Raw genomic sequence first — 25,684 nt, forward strand, 5'->3', positions numbered from 1 at the left:
ATTTTGGACAACTATTTGACATTGGTAAACTTTAATGCTAGAATTAATATCTGCTCGTAAGGAGGTTTTTCATCACTCCTTGGCTTTCCAAAAAGTTTGCTTTTTATCAATATTTCATTTTCCAGAAAAACATATTAGTTTCCCTTTTTTTATTGTGGTTTTAATTCAGTTACTGTTGCCATTGAAACAGGAAAAGGATCAATAGTACCGGTAATAACATTTTTTATATGTTTGTTTTTGTTTTACTTTGTCATCCACTAGGAAAACTCTGTGTTTGTTGCTAATTCAACCATTTTAATTTAACAAATGAATATTAAACACAAAAATCTATTAATTGTGTCCTAACGACATGGATTGCTTTGTACATTTGCCCATGGCACTTATGAAAAGGTGTTAAAAGGGGAAGCGTTTATTTCCTAATGGATCTACTACAGTTATAGAGGAAAAAAAGCAATCCATAAATAGTAGGTAATTTCTTTATTAGAATAGCTGATTTAGATCTGAGAATCAAATGCCCTCCAGGTATTTGCTATAACATTAGGAGACAGTATTTTATCTTCGGCAGTCATCAGTGGAAATTAGATGTGGGTCACACTAAAGGGTTATTCCATTAAGATTACATAATGACAAGATTAGTAGGGGATGGTGTCAGTTACTGACAAAGTTGCTTTAAAAAGGCAGCTGACACTGTGTTATGTCAAAGGTGATATAGAATGGGCCACTGACTTCACTTAAATATTGAGAGCAGCTCATTGTTAAAGGCTACTGCTACACTTTAAAGGGCCATTCACTGTGTAATATCTCTTTGTGATGGTAGTTTCTCACAATACCAGGGCACGGACTAATGCCTTGGTAGTGGAGATATACTGATATATATAATATATGGATATTAAACATGTTGGTTGGTGAAAAACTCGTGATCTACTATTAATGTCCTGTCGTAGTTCTAGTTCTAGTTGATGCCTTTCATTTGGCCAATATAGAAAATGATGTGAAGCTGCATCAGCTTTTGGGATCTGAGAGGTCTCTTCAGATGGAATAAACTAAAGAATTTTGGGCTAATATGGCTATATCGCTTTTTCTTCTCTTCAACGCCACAAAAGCAAAAAAATAGAAACTAGGTAGGACGAGTACCTTAACTTGGCAACAAAGGAAAAAAATAAAAAATAAAAAATACTTTGAGATTAAGCTAGTAGTGAGTGTTTCACATTATGAACATGGGGTTTCTCATATGGCAGTCCTAGTGCTCCGGACTACTATCTCTCTGAAAACAGTGATTTACATTATATATACACTATATACATGCGCATTACAATAAATAGCGCAGGCCATTTGTTTATTGGTGCTGCCATTTTGCACATTACTTTTAAATCCATGTATTAAGAGAATAAGCACAAATCGCCATTCATTGTAATGCCCGCTACAGTAACAAAAATGGCAGGTGCGCATGGGCGAAATGTCACATTCAGACAGGAACACATGTCTTCGGTCGGATCCGAACAATATTTTATGCAATACAGATGTATGGGTCTGAGCAATGGGCAGACCAGATGGACTGAAAGGTTCTTATCTGCCATCAAATTCTATGTTATGAAGAGCTTAACTGGCCCTGCATAATGTGTAGTTTGTGAGAATTCTTTAGTCTCCTACAATTGTACATTATACAGGGCAATCACAGCTCTTGTTGCTATAGATACCTGCCTCCATAATTTATTGTTAAGTGAGGAAGCTTGCATGGGGGGAGGGGGCAATTGTGTGTGTGTGTGAGAGAGAACATGAATGCTTATGTGTAAGTGTGTGAGCACGGATGTGTATGTTTGTTTGCCTGATAGCATGCATATGTATATGTTAGTGTGAGTGAGCATGAGCGTGTATGTGTGTGAACATGAATTTGTATGTGTGTGTGAGAATGAATGTGTATGTGTATGTTTTTTGTGTGTTAGCATGAATGTGTATGTGTGTGTTAGAGAGAGTGTGTGTGTTGGCATTACCGTCCATGTGAGAGGCAGTGTGTGTTAGCTTGACTGCGTAAGTGTATCTTAGTGAATGTATATGTATGCATGGGTATATGTGTTAGTGTAAGTGTGTACATGTAAATTATGTAGGCCAGTGTGTGTGGGGGGGGTTAGTAATAGGCCAATGAGGCCACATTATAGCCACAAGAATGCTATCATTTATGTGCAAATTACGTAAAAAATCCACAGCATAACATAATATTCTTTCTGACTGCTTGCTTACCAATACTTCATGATGTAGTATATTTCAGCTCTGAATCATAAAATGTATCTGCCTTTCTACACTCAACCCACTATTTTAAGCTGGCATTATGTTGCGATCATGCAGTACGCTCTTGTCAAAAAGTATTAATCTGCTACATTATTTTTTTGTAAACCCAGCAACATGCTCGCGTGTTACAACAGCTTGTCAAATCCAGGTCTGTGGTTTGCACAAATGTCATTCTGAAGCATGTACGGATTCACAATCCAACGCGTGCTTGAGGTCAGAAACTCTATGTAAGATTTTGTTTTGCAGAATTCTTTTACAAGTAAACAAAAAAAGAAATCTTACATAGAATGCTTAATATTTCTAAGCTTTATAATAAAATGGCTTCAGTTCAAATCCATTAAAAAAGCTCCCTGACATAGTTAGCATAGGTAGTGTGCCATGTGGCAGTCAAAGCAAGACCAGCTAAATACAAGAGACAGGATAACAAGCATCTGCAGATGTCAATCAGGACATAGAGTCCAAAAATGAATACTCGGGAGGTCAGGAGTTTCCTTAACCAGCACAAATAAACAAAAAAGGGACTGGTGTCTAAGGATAGGGTATATACCTACCATTCAAAAGTTTGGGGTCACTTAGATATTTCCTTGATTTTGATGAAATGGATCAGAAATACAGCGTAGACATTGATAATGTTGTAAATGACTATTGTAGTTGAAAATGTCTAATTTTTATTGGAATATCTTCATAGATATACAGAGGATCTTTATCAACCATCACTCCTGTGTTCCAATGGCATGTTGTGTTAATCCAACTTTAAAAGGCTAATTGATCACTAGAAAAACATTTTGCAATTATGTTACACCGCTAGAAATTTCCTTGTTTTTTCATGAAAACATCTAAGTGACCCCAAACTTTGAATGGTAGGGTGTGTGTGTATATATACAGTAAACACACATACACACATTAGACTTCTTCATTCAGATTTATACCAATTTGAATTTTACCAAAATGTGTCAATTTTGTTAATTCATACAAATGACCAAAAAGGATGAAAGACCCCCAAGGAAACAAAAAACAAGAAGCAGCGAGCTCCGAAGTTTTGGTTGTATTTCATTGATTTTTTTCACATTCACTCTTACTGATGTTCTACCACTCTCTCTCACACACTCTTACACTCCCAAACACTCTCTCTCTCAATATCTCCCTAACTTTTTTCTCTGTTTCTGCCCTTTTGCGACTGATTCGAGGAGTAAGAGAGGAACAGAAACACTTCTCTGCATTATTCTGGCCTCTTGGAGTACTTCTACAATAGGGAGGAGCCATGGCGCACTCCATGGGGACAGCCTTCTCCTTCTAATTAAGGAGAGGGTGTGTGCAGAGGCCTGGATAATGCAGTGGATAGCTGGGACAAAGTGAAGAACAAGAATAGGCAAGATAGGAAGTGAAACTGTGGAAAAGAAGACGGTAGGGAGACATCGAGAGAGTAAGGGAGATTGAGTGAGAATATAAGCGAGTGAATGTGGATGAGTGACAGCAAATTTTGTTTCTGAATGGAAAAAGTGCCAGTATAGGGATCTAAAAAATTCTGCATAGAATCCAAAAAAGTTTAAGGATTCTACGATTCTAGGCAGCGATGTCCAAATGTATGTCACAAATTGTTTTTTTGTGTATCTTTATACTGTTACCTTTGAGTATAGCCAGAGTAGAATTTTATTCAAAATTTTTGAATCTGGTGACACAAATTAATACTCAATCTAATATAACTCCATAAATTGTCCCTTTATTTACAATATCTTTCAGCAGGCCATGTAATTTCTGTTGTCTCCATTGTTTTGCTGCAATCGTAGAAGAATTATCTAGCCTTTCTTTAATTCCATTATAATTAAAGATTTTTAGTCTAGTTATAGGGACTGCAGTCTATTCTATGCTTATTTTGCTTTAACCTTTACCTGTTTATTAATGTTTATGTGGCTTACCAACAAATGAACTGCTTTAATTCACATAGGTATCAAAATTTATGTGGCTTAGATAGATGCCGGAGGCTGTGCACTAAAATGAGCTCCATTTGCTAGCAGTATAAGCGGTATAAACTTTTTCGTGATGAGCTTGACGAGTTGACAGGAGAAAAAGCACTTATAACTGTATTTTGCTTGCCTTTTCGTTAGCTGATTGATCGAACCCTTCTTTTTCAAACAAAAAGGTAAACTAAAGTTTTTAAATTTTAAAATTAAAACTTGATCTTCTATAATTAAAACTAAAAATAGTCAATAACTTATGTTCTAAGTTAAACGTGCAAGGCCATACCACTGCAATTATGCCATGTCAGCACTGCTGTCTTAACTGGTTTATATGATGATGCTATTCAATAATGATAAAGCATATAAGATTTCCCATAACTGATCTGGAGAACAGCAGGAACATCTGGGCAATATGATCATTTCAGTATTTTACATAATCTACATTTCCTTCTGTATGCCACCTGCTGCATCACTGCATAGTTAACATACTTTTTTTTTTTTTTTTTTAAGAAAATCTGTATATATAAACTATTTAAGATTATTTTTGAAAATGCAAAAATGTCATCCGCTATAATAAAGAAAAAATATTCCGCAACCTGCGAGCATTCACACTAAGTTTACTGCAACAATAATAAATTTTCAGAACCTCCTCTAGACTGTAGAAAAAAATAATTCTTCAGTATGTTTCTCACCTCTTTCTCAGTTCTGATTCCACAAGGACCTGTCTCTTCTTCTGGGGTGGAGGAGGTGGGAGTTCATCCTTAGCATGCTTAACGAGAATTTGTTCCCTGGTGGTCACCATAGTTACAGTTTCCATTACAGTTGTCTTCTGTGTTAGTGATGTCTGACTGGCGGTGACAGCCTGTGAAATCTGTTAGAAGTATTGAAACATAGGTCACACATTATTCGAGAGACTTCAGACAAGACGATTTGGTGTGTCAATAGAAAATAATGAGGAGATGCTGTTTGTCTGATCATAGACTGACCTGCTGAACACTGAGCACAGAATATACAAACATTTCTGTGTTTGCCTAAAATAACACAAACAGAACATCTAGAAAGGAAAAATATCGCAATGTAAAATATTTGCAAATAGTGTAATTTTTAGAATATAATTGAGAGTCCTATGTTGATAGAAGGTTTAGAATATTTATATGTTTATGTGAACAGATGAAAGTGTCAGTGTCCTTGTGGAAATCAATAATATAGATATAAAAATAGCCTGACATGTATTTAACTGGAAAAACACATAATGTTGTTTTTCGACACAAGCATTTACTTTTTTGTGAATGTTCAAAGGGGTAATATAGACGTCTTCAGATCTCTAGTCCTATAGCTAAGCAATAGTTTAACATGCACAGTGGCTTTAGGCTATGTTCCAAAATCAACGGGACCTCTGTTCCCCTAGGAGTAAGTAAAGTTCAAAATGGTGTAAGAGCGACAAGGCTACTCTGATTTGAAGATTTTGGGCCATTGCCAGAAAACTAGTTTTGTGTCTACTTGCAATTTATTGTATAACACCAAGATATGTGGAGTAATTAGGCATTAGGCAGCAGTTACAGGGTGACTTAAACTTTTTACTAGCTTTTTATGTGGTTTCACAGGCTAGAAACACTGGGCATGTTGTATGCCAAATATGCTGGGCAACTGGCTGCACCTGCCTCGAGGCAGAATAGTTCTAGAACACTCTTCTTAGGATCAACAACTATATGGATAGCAAGTAAGTAGGAGTTGGCGGAGAGTAATGGTTGCAACCAATTATGTTTTGAAAAAAGGATTCCAAACAATGTTCACTCATGACCTAACCAAAGACCCACAGTAATAACTACCAAGGATCATACACTAGATAATAATGAAAAAGATAGATAGATAGATAGATAGATAGATAGATAGATAGATAGATAGATAGATAGACATTCAATCTAAGGGGAGAGAGACAAGATAGATAGACACTTGATCTATAGGGAAAGAAATGGACCACCAATATTCTGCCCATTATTCTATCAATTTTGAATTTGTTTCCTTATTTCTTGCACAAAGCAGAATTGACTTTCACTGCTTAAAATAGGTTGCAGTCTTGACACATTTGCATATATAATTATGATATCGAGCACACTGAGGTTTTTTGTTTTTTTAGCAAACATGAAAGAGATCTGTAGGGATATACACTGTAGCATTCCAGGAACACCATGCACAGACTGAAGATTTTTGGCAAGCTGCTAATTCTTTTCCAAGCTGATGATGTTTGAACAAAAATAGTAATCATTTTTTCTCCCCAAAAAATATTTTAACTAAAATAATATTTGTACTGCCACCTAAATCTCAGCTGATATCAGTACTGCAGGATTAATATCAATCATAACATTACATGTTATGCTGATGCTGATGCTGTAATAATACTGTCCCCATGCACAGAAAATGCCAGTTAAATCAGCCTGTAGCAATCTATAATCTAACATGAGCTTCTTTGTTCGGCTTTATTATCTTTCCTTGTCCTCTGCAGAATCAGCCCATATGTATTTCGCCCTGTCCCCATGCTATTTTCCATGCAGGAGATGTGTTTGGCCTGCTAGCAGCCAATCAGTGGCAAGAACTGTCACGCCACGGAGAACGAGGGCAGCTGCAGTACTCATGTAAGTACTTTTATTTTTATTGTTTATTTTGAAAAATGCATATTAAAGTATTAAGCATTCTTCCATGCGGTCATTGAGAGTAAATTGTCCCTGTTAATGTAGGGCCATTTATGGATGGAACTACCACATAAGCAGATTAAGCATTTGCTTAACCTCCCCTCACCACCACAATAATTACTCATGTTATGTTACTATATAGTGAGTAATATAAATATTCTATATCACACTGGCTAGATAGAAGGGATTGAAGAGGAGGGAGGGAATAGAGAAAGGGAGAGTGAAAAAGGGACATATGGTTATGGGCAACATTATGCTTTAGGTTAATTCTAGAGCATTACTACACAACTAGGATTGAGTACCTTGGCAGAGATGTGATCCCCCATTTGAGTAAGGAATATAAATATCGCCCAAAAGAGGTAAATACACATGACAATGTAAATGATTTTAAAATTAAAATGCATATTTAATTATGCTTTGTATGTAGACTTCTATGGCATTTGGACACTACTCTGGTAGGTGGGATGGTTTTATTATTATTCTAATAGTGTCCATATGTATTTTATTAACATGGCACATTTTAGGCAGCTGAATAGCTGAGTAGCTTAATACATAAAGTGATGAAGCACCATTTTATACTTCAATGTGTTCAGCAGGGAGTCTGAGAACATTTTAAGCGGGTTGATATTACAGACAAGCAGAACGGGAAATATTCATAGGTTTTTTCTTGTATGCTTTCATAAAATAGGCATTTCAAATCTACTTGTCACTGCGAGCTACATCAACCACATCCCTCAATGCTTAAGCTGCTTTACTATTCCTATAAAAAGTCAGCCATAATTTAAATTGATAACATTGTCATAACAGCAGTAAGGATGTCATTCTGTGAGTGGGCAATAAATTAAAGGTGTTATTAACCAAAATCCATAAGATATTCCCAACGTGAGTTTAATTGAAAAGTATGACTTTTCTGTGGCATTATTGGCTTTGAAACTTAAACATTTGCTATTTGATGGCACATAAAAGCTATTCAGCAGTTCACAAATGCAGTTTTTTTTATCTTTTTACCCCACCCATACTTGTTTCTTGGGGTTTTATGTCTTACCCCTAACCTACCCTTACCCTACCCTCTAAAATGTTCTTACACTTTAAGATTTTTAGGCTACTCCATACATTCACAACCTGATCAATTTGGTCAACATTAATTTTTTGCTACAATTATGTAGAATATTTGGTGATATATATTATATATAATATATTCATAGTTTGTTTAATTTTGGTGGATGTGATACATTTAGATAAAATTATTTGAAAAGGAAGATTTCTTTATACTCTTAGCAAGCCGGAAAAATAGTCGGCCATTATGCCACCAATTCTCCAGTCTAGCTCAAACGTAAGATCATGAATACTTGTTTTCCCTGGCAACCCTATGATTTTTTGCCAGGTATATGTTCTCCTTTATTCCTTATCCAGCACGTTTGATGAAGATGATGCAAATGGCACAAAACAAAATAACAATTTGTGCTCATGTTCTATGGAAGACAGCTTGAGAGAGATCAAAGTGACGAGACTGGATGTGTTTGGAGACTTGGGGTTATTTTCAATAAACAGTTATATAATGAGTTTTCTTTATTTACTTATTTTCACCCATGCTTGGTGAATTAATTCCAGAAGAAAAGAAAACATGTGGGAGTAAGTTTCCTATTGTCATAAGGCCACAGGATATGGTAAGGTTTTCTGCAACATTTCACTACACCTACACATCTATCAGGATATATTTCCGAAAGTGCAAAGAGCATCACAGTACAGATTCAAATAAAGGAGTGGGATGCGAGAACTGTGACTAATGAAATTTAAGGACTGCATTTAAAAAAAAAGAAAATAAGTGGTTGTGTTCCATTTTTTTTGCTTATTTTAAGAAAACAAAATGGGATGGCAACACAATATAATATGAATGATATACTGACTTGTATTTGCAAACTTTCCTTAAAATGTTAAAAAAGGTAGATTCAAAAGAAATGGGTGTAGAAAAATAATTAATAGGTAAAAAGGGATTTCATGTATTAGTTTGCCCTTTTTAATATATGATTTATTGTATGGACTACTTATGGTATCTAGCGCTACATAATATACTTTTACTTTATAAATATGTGTGAATATACACAAACCTGCACTGAGCTGCTCTCCATCCTCTGCACAAGATTATCCCATCGACGAGCAAAGTTTTCCAAATGCGCCTCATTTTTCTGAGAAACAATCTTGTTCTTCAGAGTGGAAATCAGATCCCGATTTAAAGAATAAAGTGTATCCATTGTCGTCTTCTTCATTTCTAGTTCCCCTTTCAGCATCTGTTAAAAACACTTTTCCAGGTCAGAAAACACGCCAAAACCTTTTCCTTAATTATTCAAGCGGCGGCTAAAACCATGCTGTCTGTTTTATTTATTAGCCAACCAAATACCGGCAACATAAGGAATAGCTCACAAACACAAACAAATGAACAATAAAAATAAATATTACATTAGAGGGTTTTTTTAAGCTTGCAAAAAATTTGAAACACAGAAACAAAGACATATTCATTCAACAGTTAACAAAAATAAGTTTAAGAACAAAAAGTTACTTTGCTGAGCACTATAAATAATAAAAATAACTATTGAGTGCTTCCTGGATCAATATATTAGTCCTACACAAAAAAGGCTAAACAGGCTAGGCTTCATTCTGAAGTAATATCACATATAGTTTACACCTTGTAAGCATGATTTCAGCTTTACAACATAGAAATATATCATGTGTGCATAACATATGCACATTATAGTATGAGACGATAACTAATAAAAAAACTATGACTTGTTTGATTACTTTTCATTTGCAATAAGGTGACTTTCATTAGTTTTATTCATTATGCATTTGGTTTAGAAAAAAAATCTGCAAGGCTAAATTAGGCTTTGAGGTTTCTATCACAGTAGAATTGTAATATTGTGAATAAAGATGCAAAAAAGGATTGCACATACCGCTAATTTTCTTAGGTTGGAAAGCATTTCATTTTGATCCTTGAAATCCGAGGTATGGATAGTGCTCACAATCTGCTCTTTTTCTGTAAGCCAGGCATCAAACAGGCACTAAAATACAATTAAAACTTTAGTTGGAGCTGGTCTCAATGCCTAAGAGTTAAATTGCAGAAGGGATTAATATTAATTATAAATTAACTGCAAGACCAAATTTACCCCATCCAGCAAATTAGCAGTTGACGGGTTTTTTTTCTCCCAAACAAATATATTTTAATTAGGAATGCTGCATTTGAGCAGATTTATTCATACATTGATTTCCTGCACTCTGGAATTAGTGTACATTTAACTTTTGTAATATCTAAAGTGATACATAACCAACTCAAGTATTACCATCTTGGGTATTCAGTAGGGTTAGCAAAGGTGAGACATTAGAGGGAAGGCAGGGTCTAGGATCAGTGAGGCCTGTTCTTACTGCCTTCTTTATAAAGTTTATCAACAGCAACCATGCAGAAAGACTCTACCAGACTTGTCAACTGCTTGTTGATCAGGTAGACAGCCAAGTAAACTTTGAAATCAATCAAGATTATTCAAGATTAGTTTCTTGCCTTCCCAACCAGGATGTGAATATTTGAGGCAATAAAGCTACTTATGTAGATGCAGAAGTATAGATTTCTCAATAATAATGCTAATACTGGGTTTTGCCTACATAAACTGTGCTTAACAAATTAACAAATTCAATAAATCTTGTATGTCTTCTAATCGAGACAATTCTAAAAGAAATAGTTTTTAGTAAGGTATAGTTTTCTAACCTGTTCCTCAGCAAAACGCTGCCATTTTATTAGAACGTCTTGCAGCAGAACCCATCTGTCTTCTGTCCATCTGCATATAGAAGCCCAGCGATCTCCCAAATGCTAGAAAAGAATAAATAAATTAGCCACAACCTTTTTTTATCTATAATGCATGCAGCTCATTAACCAAATATAACCCTGCACCTCATTTTGTGCCTCTGAGTAGAAGAGTAATTTTCTTTTGTGGGATACAGCGTCCATCAAGAAGGAGCACTAACAGACAATACAAAATAGGTGGGAGACAGAGGGCTTCTTTCTATGGCCTTTTTACTACTGTTAAATACATTTTAATAGCTAATATTGACAATACTACCCCCCTCTTGTTATTATTATTATTGTCTTTTATTTAGACAGCGCCAACAATTTATCCAGTGCTTCTTACAATACATATATTCAAGGGGTAAGACTAGAATCGACAGACTAAGACAAACTGATATATTAGGTGGAGAGAGCCCTACTCACAAGTTTAAAACCTTGAGGGAATGGGGTGAGAACAAACAAAAGGAATAGAGGAAAGTGAGAGGTAGTGTGGAGGTTGTATCAGCGACAGGGAAGTTCTAGCAACTAAGATGGTATGCTCTTCTGTGGATTTTTCCAATAAAGTTGTGTCCACCCTAATCTGCCTGCTTTCCAACCGGGTTGGTTTGCCACAAAAGTTGTGTATGCCAAGAACCAATTTACCCTCAGAGTTCAAACTTCATGCTAATATGTTCCAATCAGATGCATATGCCATAAATGTTACAAACACAAACCTAGAATTTCACGGCAGATAATTTGGGCCCATCTTGTAATCCTTATAAAACACTAGTACAACACATTATAGTAATTCATCTTAATTTAAAACAATAGAAAATAACCAGGAATACCGTATATTCTTTGCGCAATAAAATTAATCTCTAGGGTTAAAGTTGTTTTCTATTAAAATTCTATTAAATATCTATTAAATATAAACCAATTCAGTATACATTGGGGATCACCAAGATTTTCTAATCACGCAAGCTTATAAAAAAGGAACAATGTGTAGAACTGCATCCAAGGCTTCCAATGGAGAATTAAATAAAGAAATCAAGAAAGCAAATAAAATATAGCCTTGTGATCAACTCAAGTTTGGGTGATGTTCTTTCCAATAAACCTTCTATTATATCTGCTCAAATTTAATCTTAGTTATATTAAATTTTATTGATAACTTAGATTTTTTGAGTAGGATGCCTTTTTTTAATATTTTCAACTTGAAGCCACTGACACAATAACCAACCCTTAAGAACACTCCATATTGCACACTATGTAAACACTTCTTGGAAATTAAAACATAAAAAATGTAATTAAAAAATATCTTAAAATATATATTGAGACCATCTTTTTTTAGGCCAGCACCAAATATTGCTCCTCGCTAAGTTGTTGTATATTCAGAAAGCATAACTATCTAGAGTTCATTTCACTGAAACATATTCAGCAAATACACTTGTTATGCATCACTAATGTCTATTGTATGTTCCCATTAGTTTCACTCATCTGTAGAAATGGATCCATAGAGAAAAGATATAAAAAGGGCTAAGGTTTCTGGCAACATAGGGGCTAATGGAGCCCATGTCTCTTTAAAAGGGCCAATGGCAGCCAAACTAGATTGACCACGGTTTCCACGGGACATATGCTACATCTAGAGCAATCCGGTTCCAGGCATACTGTCCTGAAATCATGCGAGGCTGCATTTTGCCCCACAACCCACTGTTACTGTAAGAGTTCCCTTAGCAAGGAAGCCCTGGTATGCTAGCATGTAGTTTCTTTTGATGGAGTCTGAGGGAGGATACTGAAAGAAATGTGCTGTGATGGTAAACTGCATATTGTTTTCTAAACTTCCCTTCTTTCCCATCTTTTTTTTTTACAAAGTGTGAAAGCACAGAAATACAAGAAGATGAGAGGAATGCTTGCTGTTGCACTGTTTTCAGCTCTAGGCCCACAAATCCCTTAATTTGGCACTGATGAGAAGTTGCAGACTGATCAACAGCATTCCCTAGCCCACTTTTGTAGTTCAGTACTTACAGGAAGTCTAGCTAGTACAATTAAACACTCTATACTTCAGATAAGTAGGATCTTGAGTGGTTCTTACAGGTCTTTTTAGGTGTGGAGCGATTCTCTGCACCGTGCTCAACATTTAATTTATTCTACCATAGCATCATTAATGCCCACTATTTTAATGCCAGCACATCATGAAGGGTTAAACAGATTATGCTTTACACCATGTGACTCTGGGTAGACAACTGCACTCACACAATTATTTCAGGTTTTCTTTTGAGAAGCACTTTGAAGAAATGTGCCACTTGAGGGCTTTCATATTGTGAAATGCGGTGTGTGTGTGTGGGGGGGGGGGTAAATGGGGCAATGACTCCTTACAAGCCCATGTGGAATTCTTAAAAAAAAAATTAAAATGCTTTTTTGAGAGACAGACATTTAAGACTGTTCCATTCTTTTAATTCTTGGTGTTGGGATATGATGTAATATCCTGGCATTCCCTATCACAGACATGAAAACAAGGGAGCAGCATTTTAGATATCTGTAGAAGCAGACGGACAGATCTTTGTCACTTTCACTATATTCTTGTTTATTTCTCATCCCAGAGTGAAAATACAAATCAAAATGTATTAGTCATAATTAGTTATTATTCTTTGTCAATGGAAAAATCACTAAGTAAATAAAAATAACTTCAACTGGTTTGAATTGGTACAGTACAGTATCAGTTCAAACAAGTTGAATGACTAGAGGTGACTTGTAGGAAAGAATTAAATCACAATCACAAATCAGTGAGCTAATTTAGATGACATAATGGATTGTAACAAATAACAGTATTTTTGTTGGTCTGAATGACAGCATAAGTGAAACCTGCAATTGCTAATAGCAGCCTGACATGTTTCAAGCAAAAGTTTTCATTATACAATGTCTACAATACCTACAATTTAGCTTGATACAATAGATTGCTTGCATTTAAAAAAAATATTCATTTGACTGTTTTTATATTATGTAGCATTATCATTACCAGGACAATAAATTATTTACACTACTCTATCTAGAAAAATACAATTGTTTCAAACAATTTATTTTGTTGGCAGGGAGTTTACCTTGTTATAAGGAATTAGCCTCCATATGTAGGTCTTGCACTAAATTTATCAAAGTAATGTATACCCATTTTAACCATGCTTTAAATAAAGGTATATTGCTAATTCTTTTTTTAGGTGAAAGTGAAAATGATTCAGTCTCTAAGGGATACTGATTTTAGATATATGACAATAATTCACTGTTATAATACTGGTTTTGAAATTAATTTTGTTTCGATACAGCCAAGAGTCATATAGAGACATGTTCATTGTCTGTGTGTAGGAGGATGATTTATTTATGTCACAAAATATATATATTACAATAATAATATAATTGACTAATATTCAAGTGTATAAGATTTCTTTATTGCTGGAAAAAAATATTGTCAATGAGAAGAGATGAGAGTGAAAATTCAACTGAAATATTATTTCATAAATAAAATAAAATAGGACATTTTGGTCCAATCTTGGAGAGTGTAAACATCATTAAATCCACCTGTGTTTTGAAACAGATTCATCATATCTTTCAACTTGTGTGCATACCAATGCATTATTATTGGCCACATACCAAAACAGAGAAAAGCATGGTACTGTATGAAGCCAATAAGTTTTATTTTTTGTGTCTGACTGAAAATCAAGAATTTTTTTTTTTACTAAGCTGAATTTATATTAAGTACTGTTATGATCATCTAAATTCAGATTTGCTAGCCTAAACTGTAAATATATAAGCCAATAAAGGCTTATATTAATTTATTAAAACAGATATTTTCGATCAGCAAAAAACAACACACAAAACCCCCTTAAAAGTGGCAAAGGGTCCCTTATTGGCAAAATGTCATTCAATGTCATAGGAGGGTTTTTGAGTATGAACTGCCTTGTCAAGGTCATGCCACAGCATCTCAATCAGACTCAAGTCAGGACTTTGGCTAGACCACTCTAAAACATTAATTTTGTTTCTGTTGAGTCATTTTTTTCCATGAGAGGTAGACATAAACCAACTGCGCTAGAGCTTTAGGAAACAAACTAATGGCCAGACATTCTCCTTCAGGATTTTCTGGTAGAGAGCAGAATTAATGGTTCCATCAATTATGGCAAGTTACCCAGGCCTTTAAGCATTAAAGCAGCCCCTGACCATCGCACTACCACAACTGTATTTGACTGTTATGGTATGATGTTCTTATTGTGGAATGATGTTCCAAAGTGTGTTAGCTTTATGCCACATGTAACAGAACCCATGTCTTCCAAAAAGTTCCACTTTTGACTCCGCAGTCTACAAAATATTATCCTAAAAGTCTTGGGGACCATCAAGATGTTTTTTGGCAAAAGTGAGCCTTTGTGTCTTTTTTGATTAACCTTGGTTTTCTCCTTGCAACTCTCTCATCAATGCCATTTTTGCACAGTATCTTTCTTATTGTGGAATCATGAAAATGGACTGTGAAGTCAGGCCACAGTCCTTTACATGTTTGCCTGGGTTCTTTTGTGACCTCCTACATTAGTTGTTGATGTGCTCTTGGAGGAGTTTTGGTAAGCCAACCACTGTTACACTGGAGTCTCAAAGCCTTAGAAATTGTTTTGTAACCCTTTCCAGGGGTATAGATGTCAATAACTGGTTTTTATCCATTCTTGAATTTCTTTACATTGCATCATGTGCTTCTTTTTGAGACTTTTTAGCTTACTTCACTTTGCAAGGCAGGTTCTATTTAATTGATGTCTAGACAGTAATCACATCTATGATCCCCATAGAGTAAATTCCTGCCCTGAAGAGAGAAGGGCAGAATACTGAGGACAATATAGCACTAAGCTGCCATAGATTGTGAGGAGGTAAGTGGCTTAAATGGCTAAAGAGTGAGTTAGCTTGGCAGGTTACAATGAAGCATAAATGTTAGTTTCATGACGACAACTTGTGTTTAAAGCCCTTTGTAGGAAAGTGGAAATGCTATACATTAAAAGGTGGCATAAGTAGCCTTAGTGGTTTATCCTGTAACAAGGTACATTTACTGTGAGATTATAGGAATAACCAACAATATGTTATGTGATTACATTGCTGGTCCAGCATATGGCTTAATTGCTAACTTGATAAAAATATAAAGACAGCAGAAACCGGATAAACATTAAAGTAGCGACTATATGTCATATAAACCATTATTTCATTTGAGAAAGTACTTGAAATATCCAGTAAATGATATACACACCTGGAGTTGATCTTCTAATGCAGCCGTAACTTTGTCTCCACTAGATTCTTCCACCACGACTACCATATGAGTGAGAGCATTGACTCGGACCTGTTCTTGTTCCAGATCATCTTGCAATGTCTGAATCGAGAAACATTGAGTTATAGAATGTAACAAACATATAGAATCTTTACTTTCATCAACACTAAATAGGGAACAACCAACACCGAAAACCGATGTAACAATTCATGATAGGAGCTGCTCTTGACACCTGTGTACAAGCATACCTACTAAATTACAAGAAATATTTTGTATGTAGCTTTCCATTAATGTCTGTTAAATAGATGACTGGAATATATTATAGGTAATATCACCTGAAAATGGATCCATATCCAATTAACAATTTATACCATTTAAAGATCGCACACAGCAATACAATTCTTGTGATTAAAGTACACAGAGCACCAAATCTATGCAAAGCGCCACTATAAATGATATTATAACAGCTGCACATGGCAAGATTAAATGTAAATGCAGTGGCTATTATAGTGCGGAACTGAGAATTATAGAAGGTAAATATACTATATCCAAGTAAAGTGCAATCTAATAGCAAATAGTTTGGAAAGGGTAACTGCTATAAATAGTCTGTGGCCAGTAACATTTTTAGGTTTGTAGCAGGAAAGAGAAAAGAAGGGTGTGCTGATGATAATATATTAAAGAAAACCTTTACAGAAATTACTTTTCTAGGGCACTGCATGAGATTAAGAAGTGGGCATGATTTTTATTTTAATAACTGCTCAAAATACAAATGCATATACTGTGAATAAAAGACTAAATTGAATTAAAACCACTATGGCGTGTTGCAAATGTGTTGCGTGTTGTTAGTATGTTACAGTATAAAACGTGTTTTTTTGTACACTTGCCATTATATTTATTTTCATTAAGATGACTATGGTGAAAATATAGCACTTTATTAACATGTAATCCATCGTCTTTGCAAGATATCATCCTACTGTATGAAAAGCTTTGTTTTATGTCCCCTGTTTCCTACGTTAGTCAGTGAATCATGTTAAAGGTGACAGCTAGAAACAATACAAATATAGGAATATATATATATATATATACACACACACTATAAAGCTATGTGTATAAATAACATATATATATAGAGAGAGATATATCTATATCTATCTATCTATCTATCTATATATATATATATATTTAGCATGAAACTGCCTATATATCGCATAACCCTGTCTGTATAGATGATATATTATAAATATATAAGATTTATAATGATTTCTATATCGATATTACATCTAGTTACAGCTATGCCTTCAAAGTTAACCTACATAAAGGTGTGGTTATTCAATTAAAAAAAAACCAATTCAGAGACCTCACATTTTATTTCCTTTCAATGATATGTAATACATTTTCTTATAGAAAATAAGGAAAAATGTTCACAAAAATAGTTATTACCAGTAAAGAGCATGTACATTATAAGTATTTTACCATGACTTGCATGCCAGCAAAATCAACTTATTATCTATGGTCAGACCATGCAGTTTCAGGGAGCCCTGCTACTATTGTAGTCCATATTAATAATTCATGACAGTTTATGACCATCTTGTCTACTGAGAATCGGTGCATTATTTTTTTGGGACAGTAGAATCTTCAGAACAAATCTTAAAACACATATTTTATTAATCTTTGCTAACTACTCATTATCCAGTGTCTCTAAAGAACTTTCAGGAGTTATAAGAATGATAGAACACACAGAAATATTATTTCACAAAGATCATGTATATTTTGTACCCATTTCCAGTGTATGTGATGTCAGAGGCTTGCATCATAATGCATTTCTAAACTTTGGGTTTATTACTTATATCAACCATTATCAATCACTGAAATCTAATTTTCAGTACAGTAAATTTAACTCCTCAATATTTAGAGGAGTGTAATGTAAGTTTATGCAGCTCCTGAGGTCCATTGGTTTATTAAGATTCTTGGTGCTCAAGGGGGATTTTTGAGGCTGAAGGTGTAAGGTGTATGTTACCATATCGCTGGTAACACCTTGCATTTATTTACTCATCCCATAAAGCAATTATACATAGGGAATACTTATTTCATACTTAAAATTATATCCATTTAGAACAACAGGATTCATACATGAGCCATAACACTGTTTGGGGTGGTGAGGACATTCCTAAGCAATGCTTAGGTTGAGTGGCTATCAATTAAAGTTTACCGTTAGGTTAAAAGAAATTGTAACATCAGAAGTAAACCCATAACTGGACCTAGCACTAAAATGTATATCGCTTGTGTTTTTTATGCAAATATCTTATTTGGATTTATATTTCCAATTCAGAAAAAAACATCTGCATCTACCAAGAGCATCGCCACTTCATTTCATGCATTTGTTCACCACAATCCCTCAATAAAGAATATATTGTAGTGCTACTCTTCAGCCCATGTAAGGAAAAGCCTCTTGAGCTCTGGCATTGCTTGAGAAGCAATTGAATGAGTTAAGTTAAGAAGAAATATGTAAAATAATACAATGCACGAGGGTAATTTCTTTAAAGGTCTAAAAAAACAACAGCAATGAGCCTTATAGGATACACAAAAGTGAGCATACTTATGACATATTCAGCAAAGTAGATTGATAGAGGAAATAAATCTGAATGCATCCTAACTGTGCTGACAAAAAGTTTACAGAATGAAGAATAAAAGTGCTTAGCAGTTATTTGATATAAATTGTGACTCCTTTTTACAATTATAATAAACAAATTGTTATTTGAAGCTAGCTAGGAAAATGATCACCAACCCTTCCCCCCTTGACATTGGCAAGGGTGATAAAATCAACCATTAGGGGATATGAGTCCCAACAGCCAAGTCCACCACATTCAACCATTCCATGATATCCCATTGCACAGGTCCAGATAAAGGCAAATAAAAATTACCCATGGTAATGGTTGTGATGTACCAATCACAACCATTACCTACAATCATCCTCATACCGCCAAATATTCTGTTTTACCATAAAAAATGCTTTTTCTGTAAATTCCTCTAAAAATGTTCCTTGATACCCTTAAAAAATTGTTTTTATTTTCATTTGTTTCTTTTAAGCTGTATGTAGTAATAGCTAACAAAATTCAGACAGATTTTACAGAATGTGTATTTATAGGAAACAATATTCTGTGCTACAGTGCTTATAAGTTACTCTAAACTGTTAAAAGCTTTCCAGCAGGGAAGAGTTAGCCAAAGGATATAACATGCAGATAAGCACATTGTAAAATGTCACACTTCTACAGGGGAAAATAATATTTTTTGTACTTTTTTTGCCTGGAGCAACAGGTTATTTGAGGGCAGTTGTTTATAGCAAAGAATCATTAGGTTTTCCAAGTTAGGTGGCTAGAATGTTCAAACGTACTTGTATAGTGAAATCATTTAAGCACAATTTAAAGAGCAAGTGAAAATATGAACAGACATCTGACCATGACCAGAGTCCAATGTTAATGCTACAACATACAAAGACACTTTAGAGAATTGTATGCTTCCAACTGTGTGGGAATAGATTGGGGAAGGCTCTTTTCTGTTCCAGCATGACTGTGCCCCAGCGCACAAAACAAGGTCCATAAAGACATGGTTGGATGAGCTTGGTGTGGAGGAACTCAAGTTGCCTATATGAGCTTGTTGGGCATCCCATTCCAAAACCATGTGCATTAATATGGAGCTATACCCCACTTTGCTGCTATAACAGCTTCCATTCTTCTGAGGACGCTTTCAAGAAGATTTTGGAGTGTGGCTGTCGGAATTTGTGCCCCTAAAACACCCTGCCTGTGCAACCACTTCCCCTAAAACAGCCTCCCCGTGCCACAGCTGCCCCTAAATCAGCCTCCCCATGCCGCGGCTGCCCCTAAAACTGCCTGCTTGTTGCACCTCTGCACCTAAAACAGCCTGGTTGTGCCACCTCTGCCCCTGAAGCACCCTGGTTGTGTCACCTCTTCCCCTGAAACAGCCTGCTAGTGCCAACTCTGCCCCTGAAACAGTCTGCCAGTGCCAACTCTGCCTCTGAAGAAGCCTGCTTGTGTCACCTCTGCCCCTGAAGCAACCTGCCTGTGCCACCTTTGCCCTTGAAGCAACTTGCCTGTGCCACCTCTTCCCCTCTAAAAAGCCTGCCTGTCCCTAATAGAACCGTTCTAGTAAAAACTGATTAAAAACTTTCTTTGACTAGCTGTTTGTTCTAGGCTAAATCATATGCAAGACTGAAAAATACCAGATAAGATGTGTCAAGTAGTTCATAACCAAAATTCATGTCTGTTTAAAAAAAATAATTTAGGACAAGGAACAGAAAGGCAGTCTGAGGTCTAAAATAAATCAATATTTTCATCAAATTTAGAGCGATTATATGACAAAAAAACAATAGTACTCTGGTTGTTATGGCAGCTGAACTTCTCAAGGTTATGATTAGATCAGGAAAGATAAGAGGCTGTTGCTGCCTAGATATAGCAACAAATGGCCAATTTAAAGCAATGCGAGATATTTCCCAGAATATTACATGCTTTAAGAGACATAAATAAATAAAAAGAAACAAACCCTATGTTCTTCTATTTGACGCTTTATATCTTCTAATTCTGGGCCCAGTTCAGCATCCATCCTCTTGGTTCGCTCTTCTGTTTGAGAGAGCCAATCACTCAATTGTTTAAGACGTTGATTTTGGAGGTCCATCAATGTTTTATGTAAACTAGAAGAACAAAAACAAGGTTCTTTGTGAGTGATACATTTGCCCAATCTTAGATTAAACATTTTACAAATTAGAAAGCACAGTAAACCACAACAGGTAGGATAACCCAGTTTTTCGGGGGAAAAGTAATTTCCATATGGAAGCTGAAAGCTCTGTGCATAGTTACATTTTGTCAGACTTGGGCAGGATTGTCACAATAGCAGGACATACATATAATTGACAAGACCTGAATGTAACATGTGTGGTAGGTGGGGAAAATGCATTCCCTAAGACATATTATTTCCAACTATGTTTGTGAACAGAACCCATCCGCGCCATACACTCAACAGATCTGCTGCATCCATGACCTAAAAGTAACTGGCTGGATATGCCCAGCTGCACGCTATGTGAGCATAAAAACGTAGCGTGCGGCCGCACATATCCTACCTTCAGTCATACTTATGTCATCAGGCTGATGCTGGCCTTAAAGTGTTGTATTGCATGCCTTGTTGATTAATGTATGAAGAAGAAAAAAAAACAATAAACATTAAAAAAAACAGAACATTTTTTTCAACTTATTATATCTTAGCATTGTTTTCCTCCACATGCTTTGAGCTAATATAGATACTGTAGAGGTGTATCTCGAATACTAACTGATCTCTAACTGATTACTATTAATAGATTCTTGGCAAGGTCCAAAGCTATTAGGAAGCCATAGTAATTACACTACTTTTAACTTATTAAGCCTATCCAGCTAGGCAAGATTAGAGTCTCTCCAGCAGAAGAACTATTCATTTTCCAACAGATTATTTCAGCGTTTAGGCAGTATGAAGATTCCGGGAGAGCATCTAATGTATAATCATTTGTAGACAAGAGATTATTTAAAAATACTCATGGAATTGCTACTTTATTTTTTATTTTTATTTCCAAAAACACGAATAAACATAAACCGCTAAAAAAAGTCAGCGTTATTAATCCAAAAGACAAATGCGATTCTGATGGATCTTGCATGATATACCATCAAATATTCTTTATAGCAAACTCAGTATATTCATACAGCAATAGCTCCCAAAATATGACGCATTATTATTCATTCCGTACAGTGTTCTGGACAGTTTTCTAGTCGTTCTGCAAAGATGCCAGATTGCATTAAGGTATTTCTGTATAAAATCACTTTGCCTTGAGCAACAACACTGAAAAAGGACTAATGCTAAAATGCCACATCCTGCTCAATCAACCATGAGCCTATCTGACATGCCTTGTTCATCTGGGATTGGTACCCTTCAAACGGGTAACAGAGAATATACAAACCTGCAAAATGATGCCGTGGCTGACAGATTGATATACGCAGAACTTTATGTGTACATACTGTGGCAAGGTTATCATTCCTGCCCTGTTGAATGTATCCTGCGTTGTGCTGTATATTTAATGCTTTTCAGTTCTTTTTAAAAAATTTGTAAAAGAAAAAAAAGCTTCTATGAGGACTACTGTCGCCAATATTGAAATAAACTAAAATTAAAAAAAGGACACACAGTGCTTACGGTACTGCAAGTTAATGCAAAATTAACAGAACCTGCCTTAATTATCCACAGGAGCGTGCCAATGCGAATATCCCCTGTCGGTTGGATACGCCAAGGTTATAAGCATCTGAGCACTCTGAGTATTCACTAAGCTCTTAAAAGAAGACTTTCATGATCAAAATCAAGTTTATGCAGTTAATATATCAACAAAAAATTATGTTGTGATGTTAAATGTCTTATTCAGTAGATCAGCAAAAACACTTTTTATAACAATCAGAATTCAGTATCAGAATTACCAAAGATTGGTACAAAAAGATGTGCTATTTTTTTATTATTAGTTTCCAGCTGAATAAAACGTGTGTACTTGACCCACTGTTAAAAGCATCATTGACTGTTCTTAGTGGCTCCCCAGTATGCCTCAACTGCATTGTACTTTGGTCATATGTGCACCTTTATAATGATGCTTTTAGCTACTGGGAATAACATGGATAGTGACAAAAGAATTATGTCTAAGAAGTGCTACAAAATATGTTTTAACTCTGTATTCAAAAGTGTAAGGCACAGTTACCAACTTTTTGCAGTATTTTTCCTTCTACACTCTTTTGTTCACATTTTAAAATCTCAATCAGCAACTAATTTAGAAATTTTAGATGTTATTCACGCGCTTGATCATTTAAATTATGTTTTATCTGTTTTATGTTTAAGTTTTAGAAAACCTGTCCCACAAATAAAGATCGAAGACATTCTGCACGCTACGCATTTGGCATCTGGTAAATAAATGGAAAAAAATACAACTGATGGGCTTTTGCTGAAATTGTCATTAGCTGATTGCATTGTTTAAATAGGCGTTTGTTCTCATTTTGGGTAAATGGGATTTCTTCTGAAAGCGACTTCATTTCTATATGGAAATATCTTCTCAAGGAACAGTCTTTACATAAATGTCTTAAGATACGCCATCCATCTGCCGGGGCAGTGCATGTATAAACAATTCAATAAAGGACTGCATCTATCAGCTGGATAATAGATACTTGTGAAAATAAAGTAGCACTTTATGAAAACAATAATATTTCTGAAAGGGTTTCCAAAAAAACAGAAATTCATGTTCTTGCGATAATGTCATTTATCTACAAAGCAAGCAGTTGGTTTGGGATGTGAAATGTAATAAACCTTGTTAAGAAGAGGTAATTATGACTACTTCTCTTGGGATTGTTTCTAAGCCATTCTGGAAGCCAAATATTTTTGTTCTCTCCAAAACTGTCATACACAAACCAACCAAATTGGTTAACTCTTCTGTTTCACGATGAAACATATTATATCGTCACTTTGAGTCACTTTACTCAACCATTGGACATTTATTTTAATTTGTTGATTTAAATATGCAGTATGCCAAGGTTGTTTAATCTTATATTGTTATATCTGTTTACTTAAACTTAAAATGAATCATGTGTGAGATGACTAAATCTAACTCAGGCTTATTCAACTGTTAATTGTTTCCTTTTAACCAGAATGTTCCTGCTTGAAACAAGTATAGTCCAGGCCTGGAATTGCCGATAGGACCACATAATTACTTTTAGTGCTCCAGTGTGCAGCTGCTGGCTGGATACATGCAGCCACATCCTGGGTGAATATAAAAATATGACATGCAGCTGTCCAGCCGGTGACCACACAAATGTCATTGGCTACCACCGGCCGAAATTACCGATTAGTCATCCCTCCCCAGTCAGGCTCTGCTTATTTCTGTATAAATACAATGCTTCTATCTGGCAAGCCTGAAAAGTTGATATTTATATTATTAAACCTAAAAAATCCAGGCTAAAACAAAATATTCACACTTTTAAGACCAGCCACTATTTTTTTTTAGTGTGACAAAGGTCTTCATTCTGGAATTATATAAAATACAACTGAGCCATATCAATGCATGCACAGCCTAATTGGTGGCACTATCTTCAAGAAATGGGCCGTGTGTGCCAACTACAACCACTCTCCAGTGGCTGCAGCTTGCACACGCGGCCATCCTCTGTCTGTTGGATGCCCTCCACATGACACAGGGGCCGTTTACCTCCCTGGCTTTAATCCATACAATTTCAGTAGCATGTGTCATTTACACCATTAATATTCCTACTCTGATTCTAAACAGGTTTTATTTATGTTAAAACAAATAATCAATTTGGGAGGGTGTAGGAGCCTGTGTAGTGGCACATCAGGCAAAGTCAAAGAGTCACACTCTGACAACAGATCTGACAACTCCCCTTGTTAAGAGCAGTTCACAATCCTTTTACATAGAGTTCAATACAAGTCTGCTCACATCTTACATTTAAACTTTTCCTGGGGTGGTTTGCTGAATTCTAATTCAATATACCAATGCATATTTTTTGTAGAAGTTGTATTGATTATAATTTAATTTGGTGTATATTCTGCCTAAAATAGTAACTTTTGGGTATCTTCACATGTGCACAAGTAGATCAATCATCAGTTATTATTATTCAAACCTCTAGTAATTAAAATGATATCTGTAGGTACAGAAGCAGCTTCAGATTCCATCACGTTGGAGAGGATCAGTGCCAAGGAGGGCCTTCCAAAACCTTAATGTGCTAGGGTATCGAACAGTTAAGCTGAGATCCTTTTCATCACGTAGATGCAGAATTCAGAATTACATTAAAGTTACTGAGGAAATCTATGACAAATACAAATTATGAAAACTTTTCTTCATTTTAAACTAGCTGCCAATTAGAGTTAATTGCACTTTTTTTTCAATGACTAGACATCAACAGTGAGAAATGCAAGTGGCTCCATCAGTCAGTTTGTAGAGAAAGCCAAATCAATCATTATAATAAGATGTGCGTCATTACATCCAGAGGTTAGTAAACATGGCACATCAAATGTCCACTATATCAATTAATTAATCATTATTTGATTAAATTAACTGAATCAAAATTAAGTGCTTTCAGCTATGGCAATGAAACAAAAGAATGGATCACAAGAGTCTCACATACCCATATCCATATTAAACTTAGCAAAAACATAGAATTTTTTTTGTTTTTGAAATAAAAGCAAAATTTGTCCATTCAAATAACATCAAATGGATCAGAAATGCAGCATAGACATTGTTAAGTGATCATTGTAGCTGGAAATGGCTTGATTTTTATCTTCAGAGATGTACAAAGGCCCTTTATTAGCAACTATCGCTCCTGTGTTCCAATGGCACGTTGTGTTGTCTAATGCAAGTTTAAGTTTAAAAGGCAAAGGCAGTATGTGTGTATGTGTCTGTATGTGTAATATATATATATATATATATATATATATATATATATATATATATATGTATATGTTCTTCATTGCCCCCAGTGCCTAGAGTGCTTGTGCAAACAGCAGGGTTTGAGTGTTATCTGTAAAGGTTCCGTGTTAAGCTTCTGTTAATAGAATGTTAAAGAGAACATTAACAATGAGTATATCC

At 35.3% G+C, this 25,684-nt stretch overlaps 1 protein-coding gene across 1 annotated transcript in view; it reads right to left on the reverse strand.

The window, feature by feature from the left end:
• Nucleotides 1-25,684, reverse strand: part of LOC149289279 (dystrophin-like) — an 874,963-nt gene that overhangs the window by 589,467 nt on the left and 259,812 nt on the right. The window contains 6 exon segments of the mRNA XM_089490922.1: nt 4,937-5,115; nt 9,043-9,222; nt 9,883-9,990; nt 10,689-10,790; nt 16,009-16,128; nt 20,584-20,731. Coding sequence (XP_089347048.1) covers nt 4,937-5,115; nt 9,043-9,222; nt 9,883-9,990; nt 10,689-10,790; nt 16,009-16,128; nt 20,584-20,731 — 837 coding nt within the window.

This window comes from Sceloporus occidentalis, unplaced genomic scaffold (genome assembly GCF_023333645.1).
Source record: "Sceloporus occidentalis isolate IW3139 unplaced genomic scaffold, rSceOcc1.0.p SCAF_47, whole genome shotgun sequence".
Taxonomy (NCBI): Eukaryota; Metazoa; Chordata; class Lepidosauria; order Squamata; family Phrynosomatidae; genus Sceloporus; species Sceloporus occidentalis.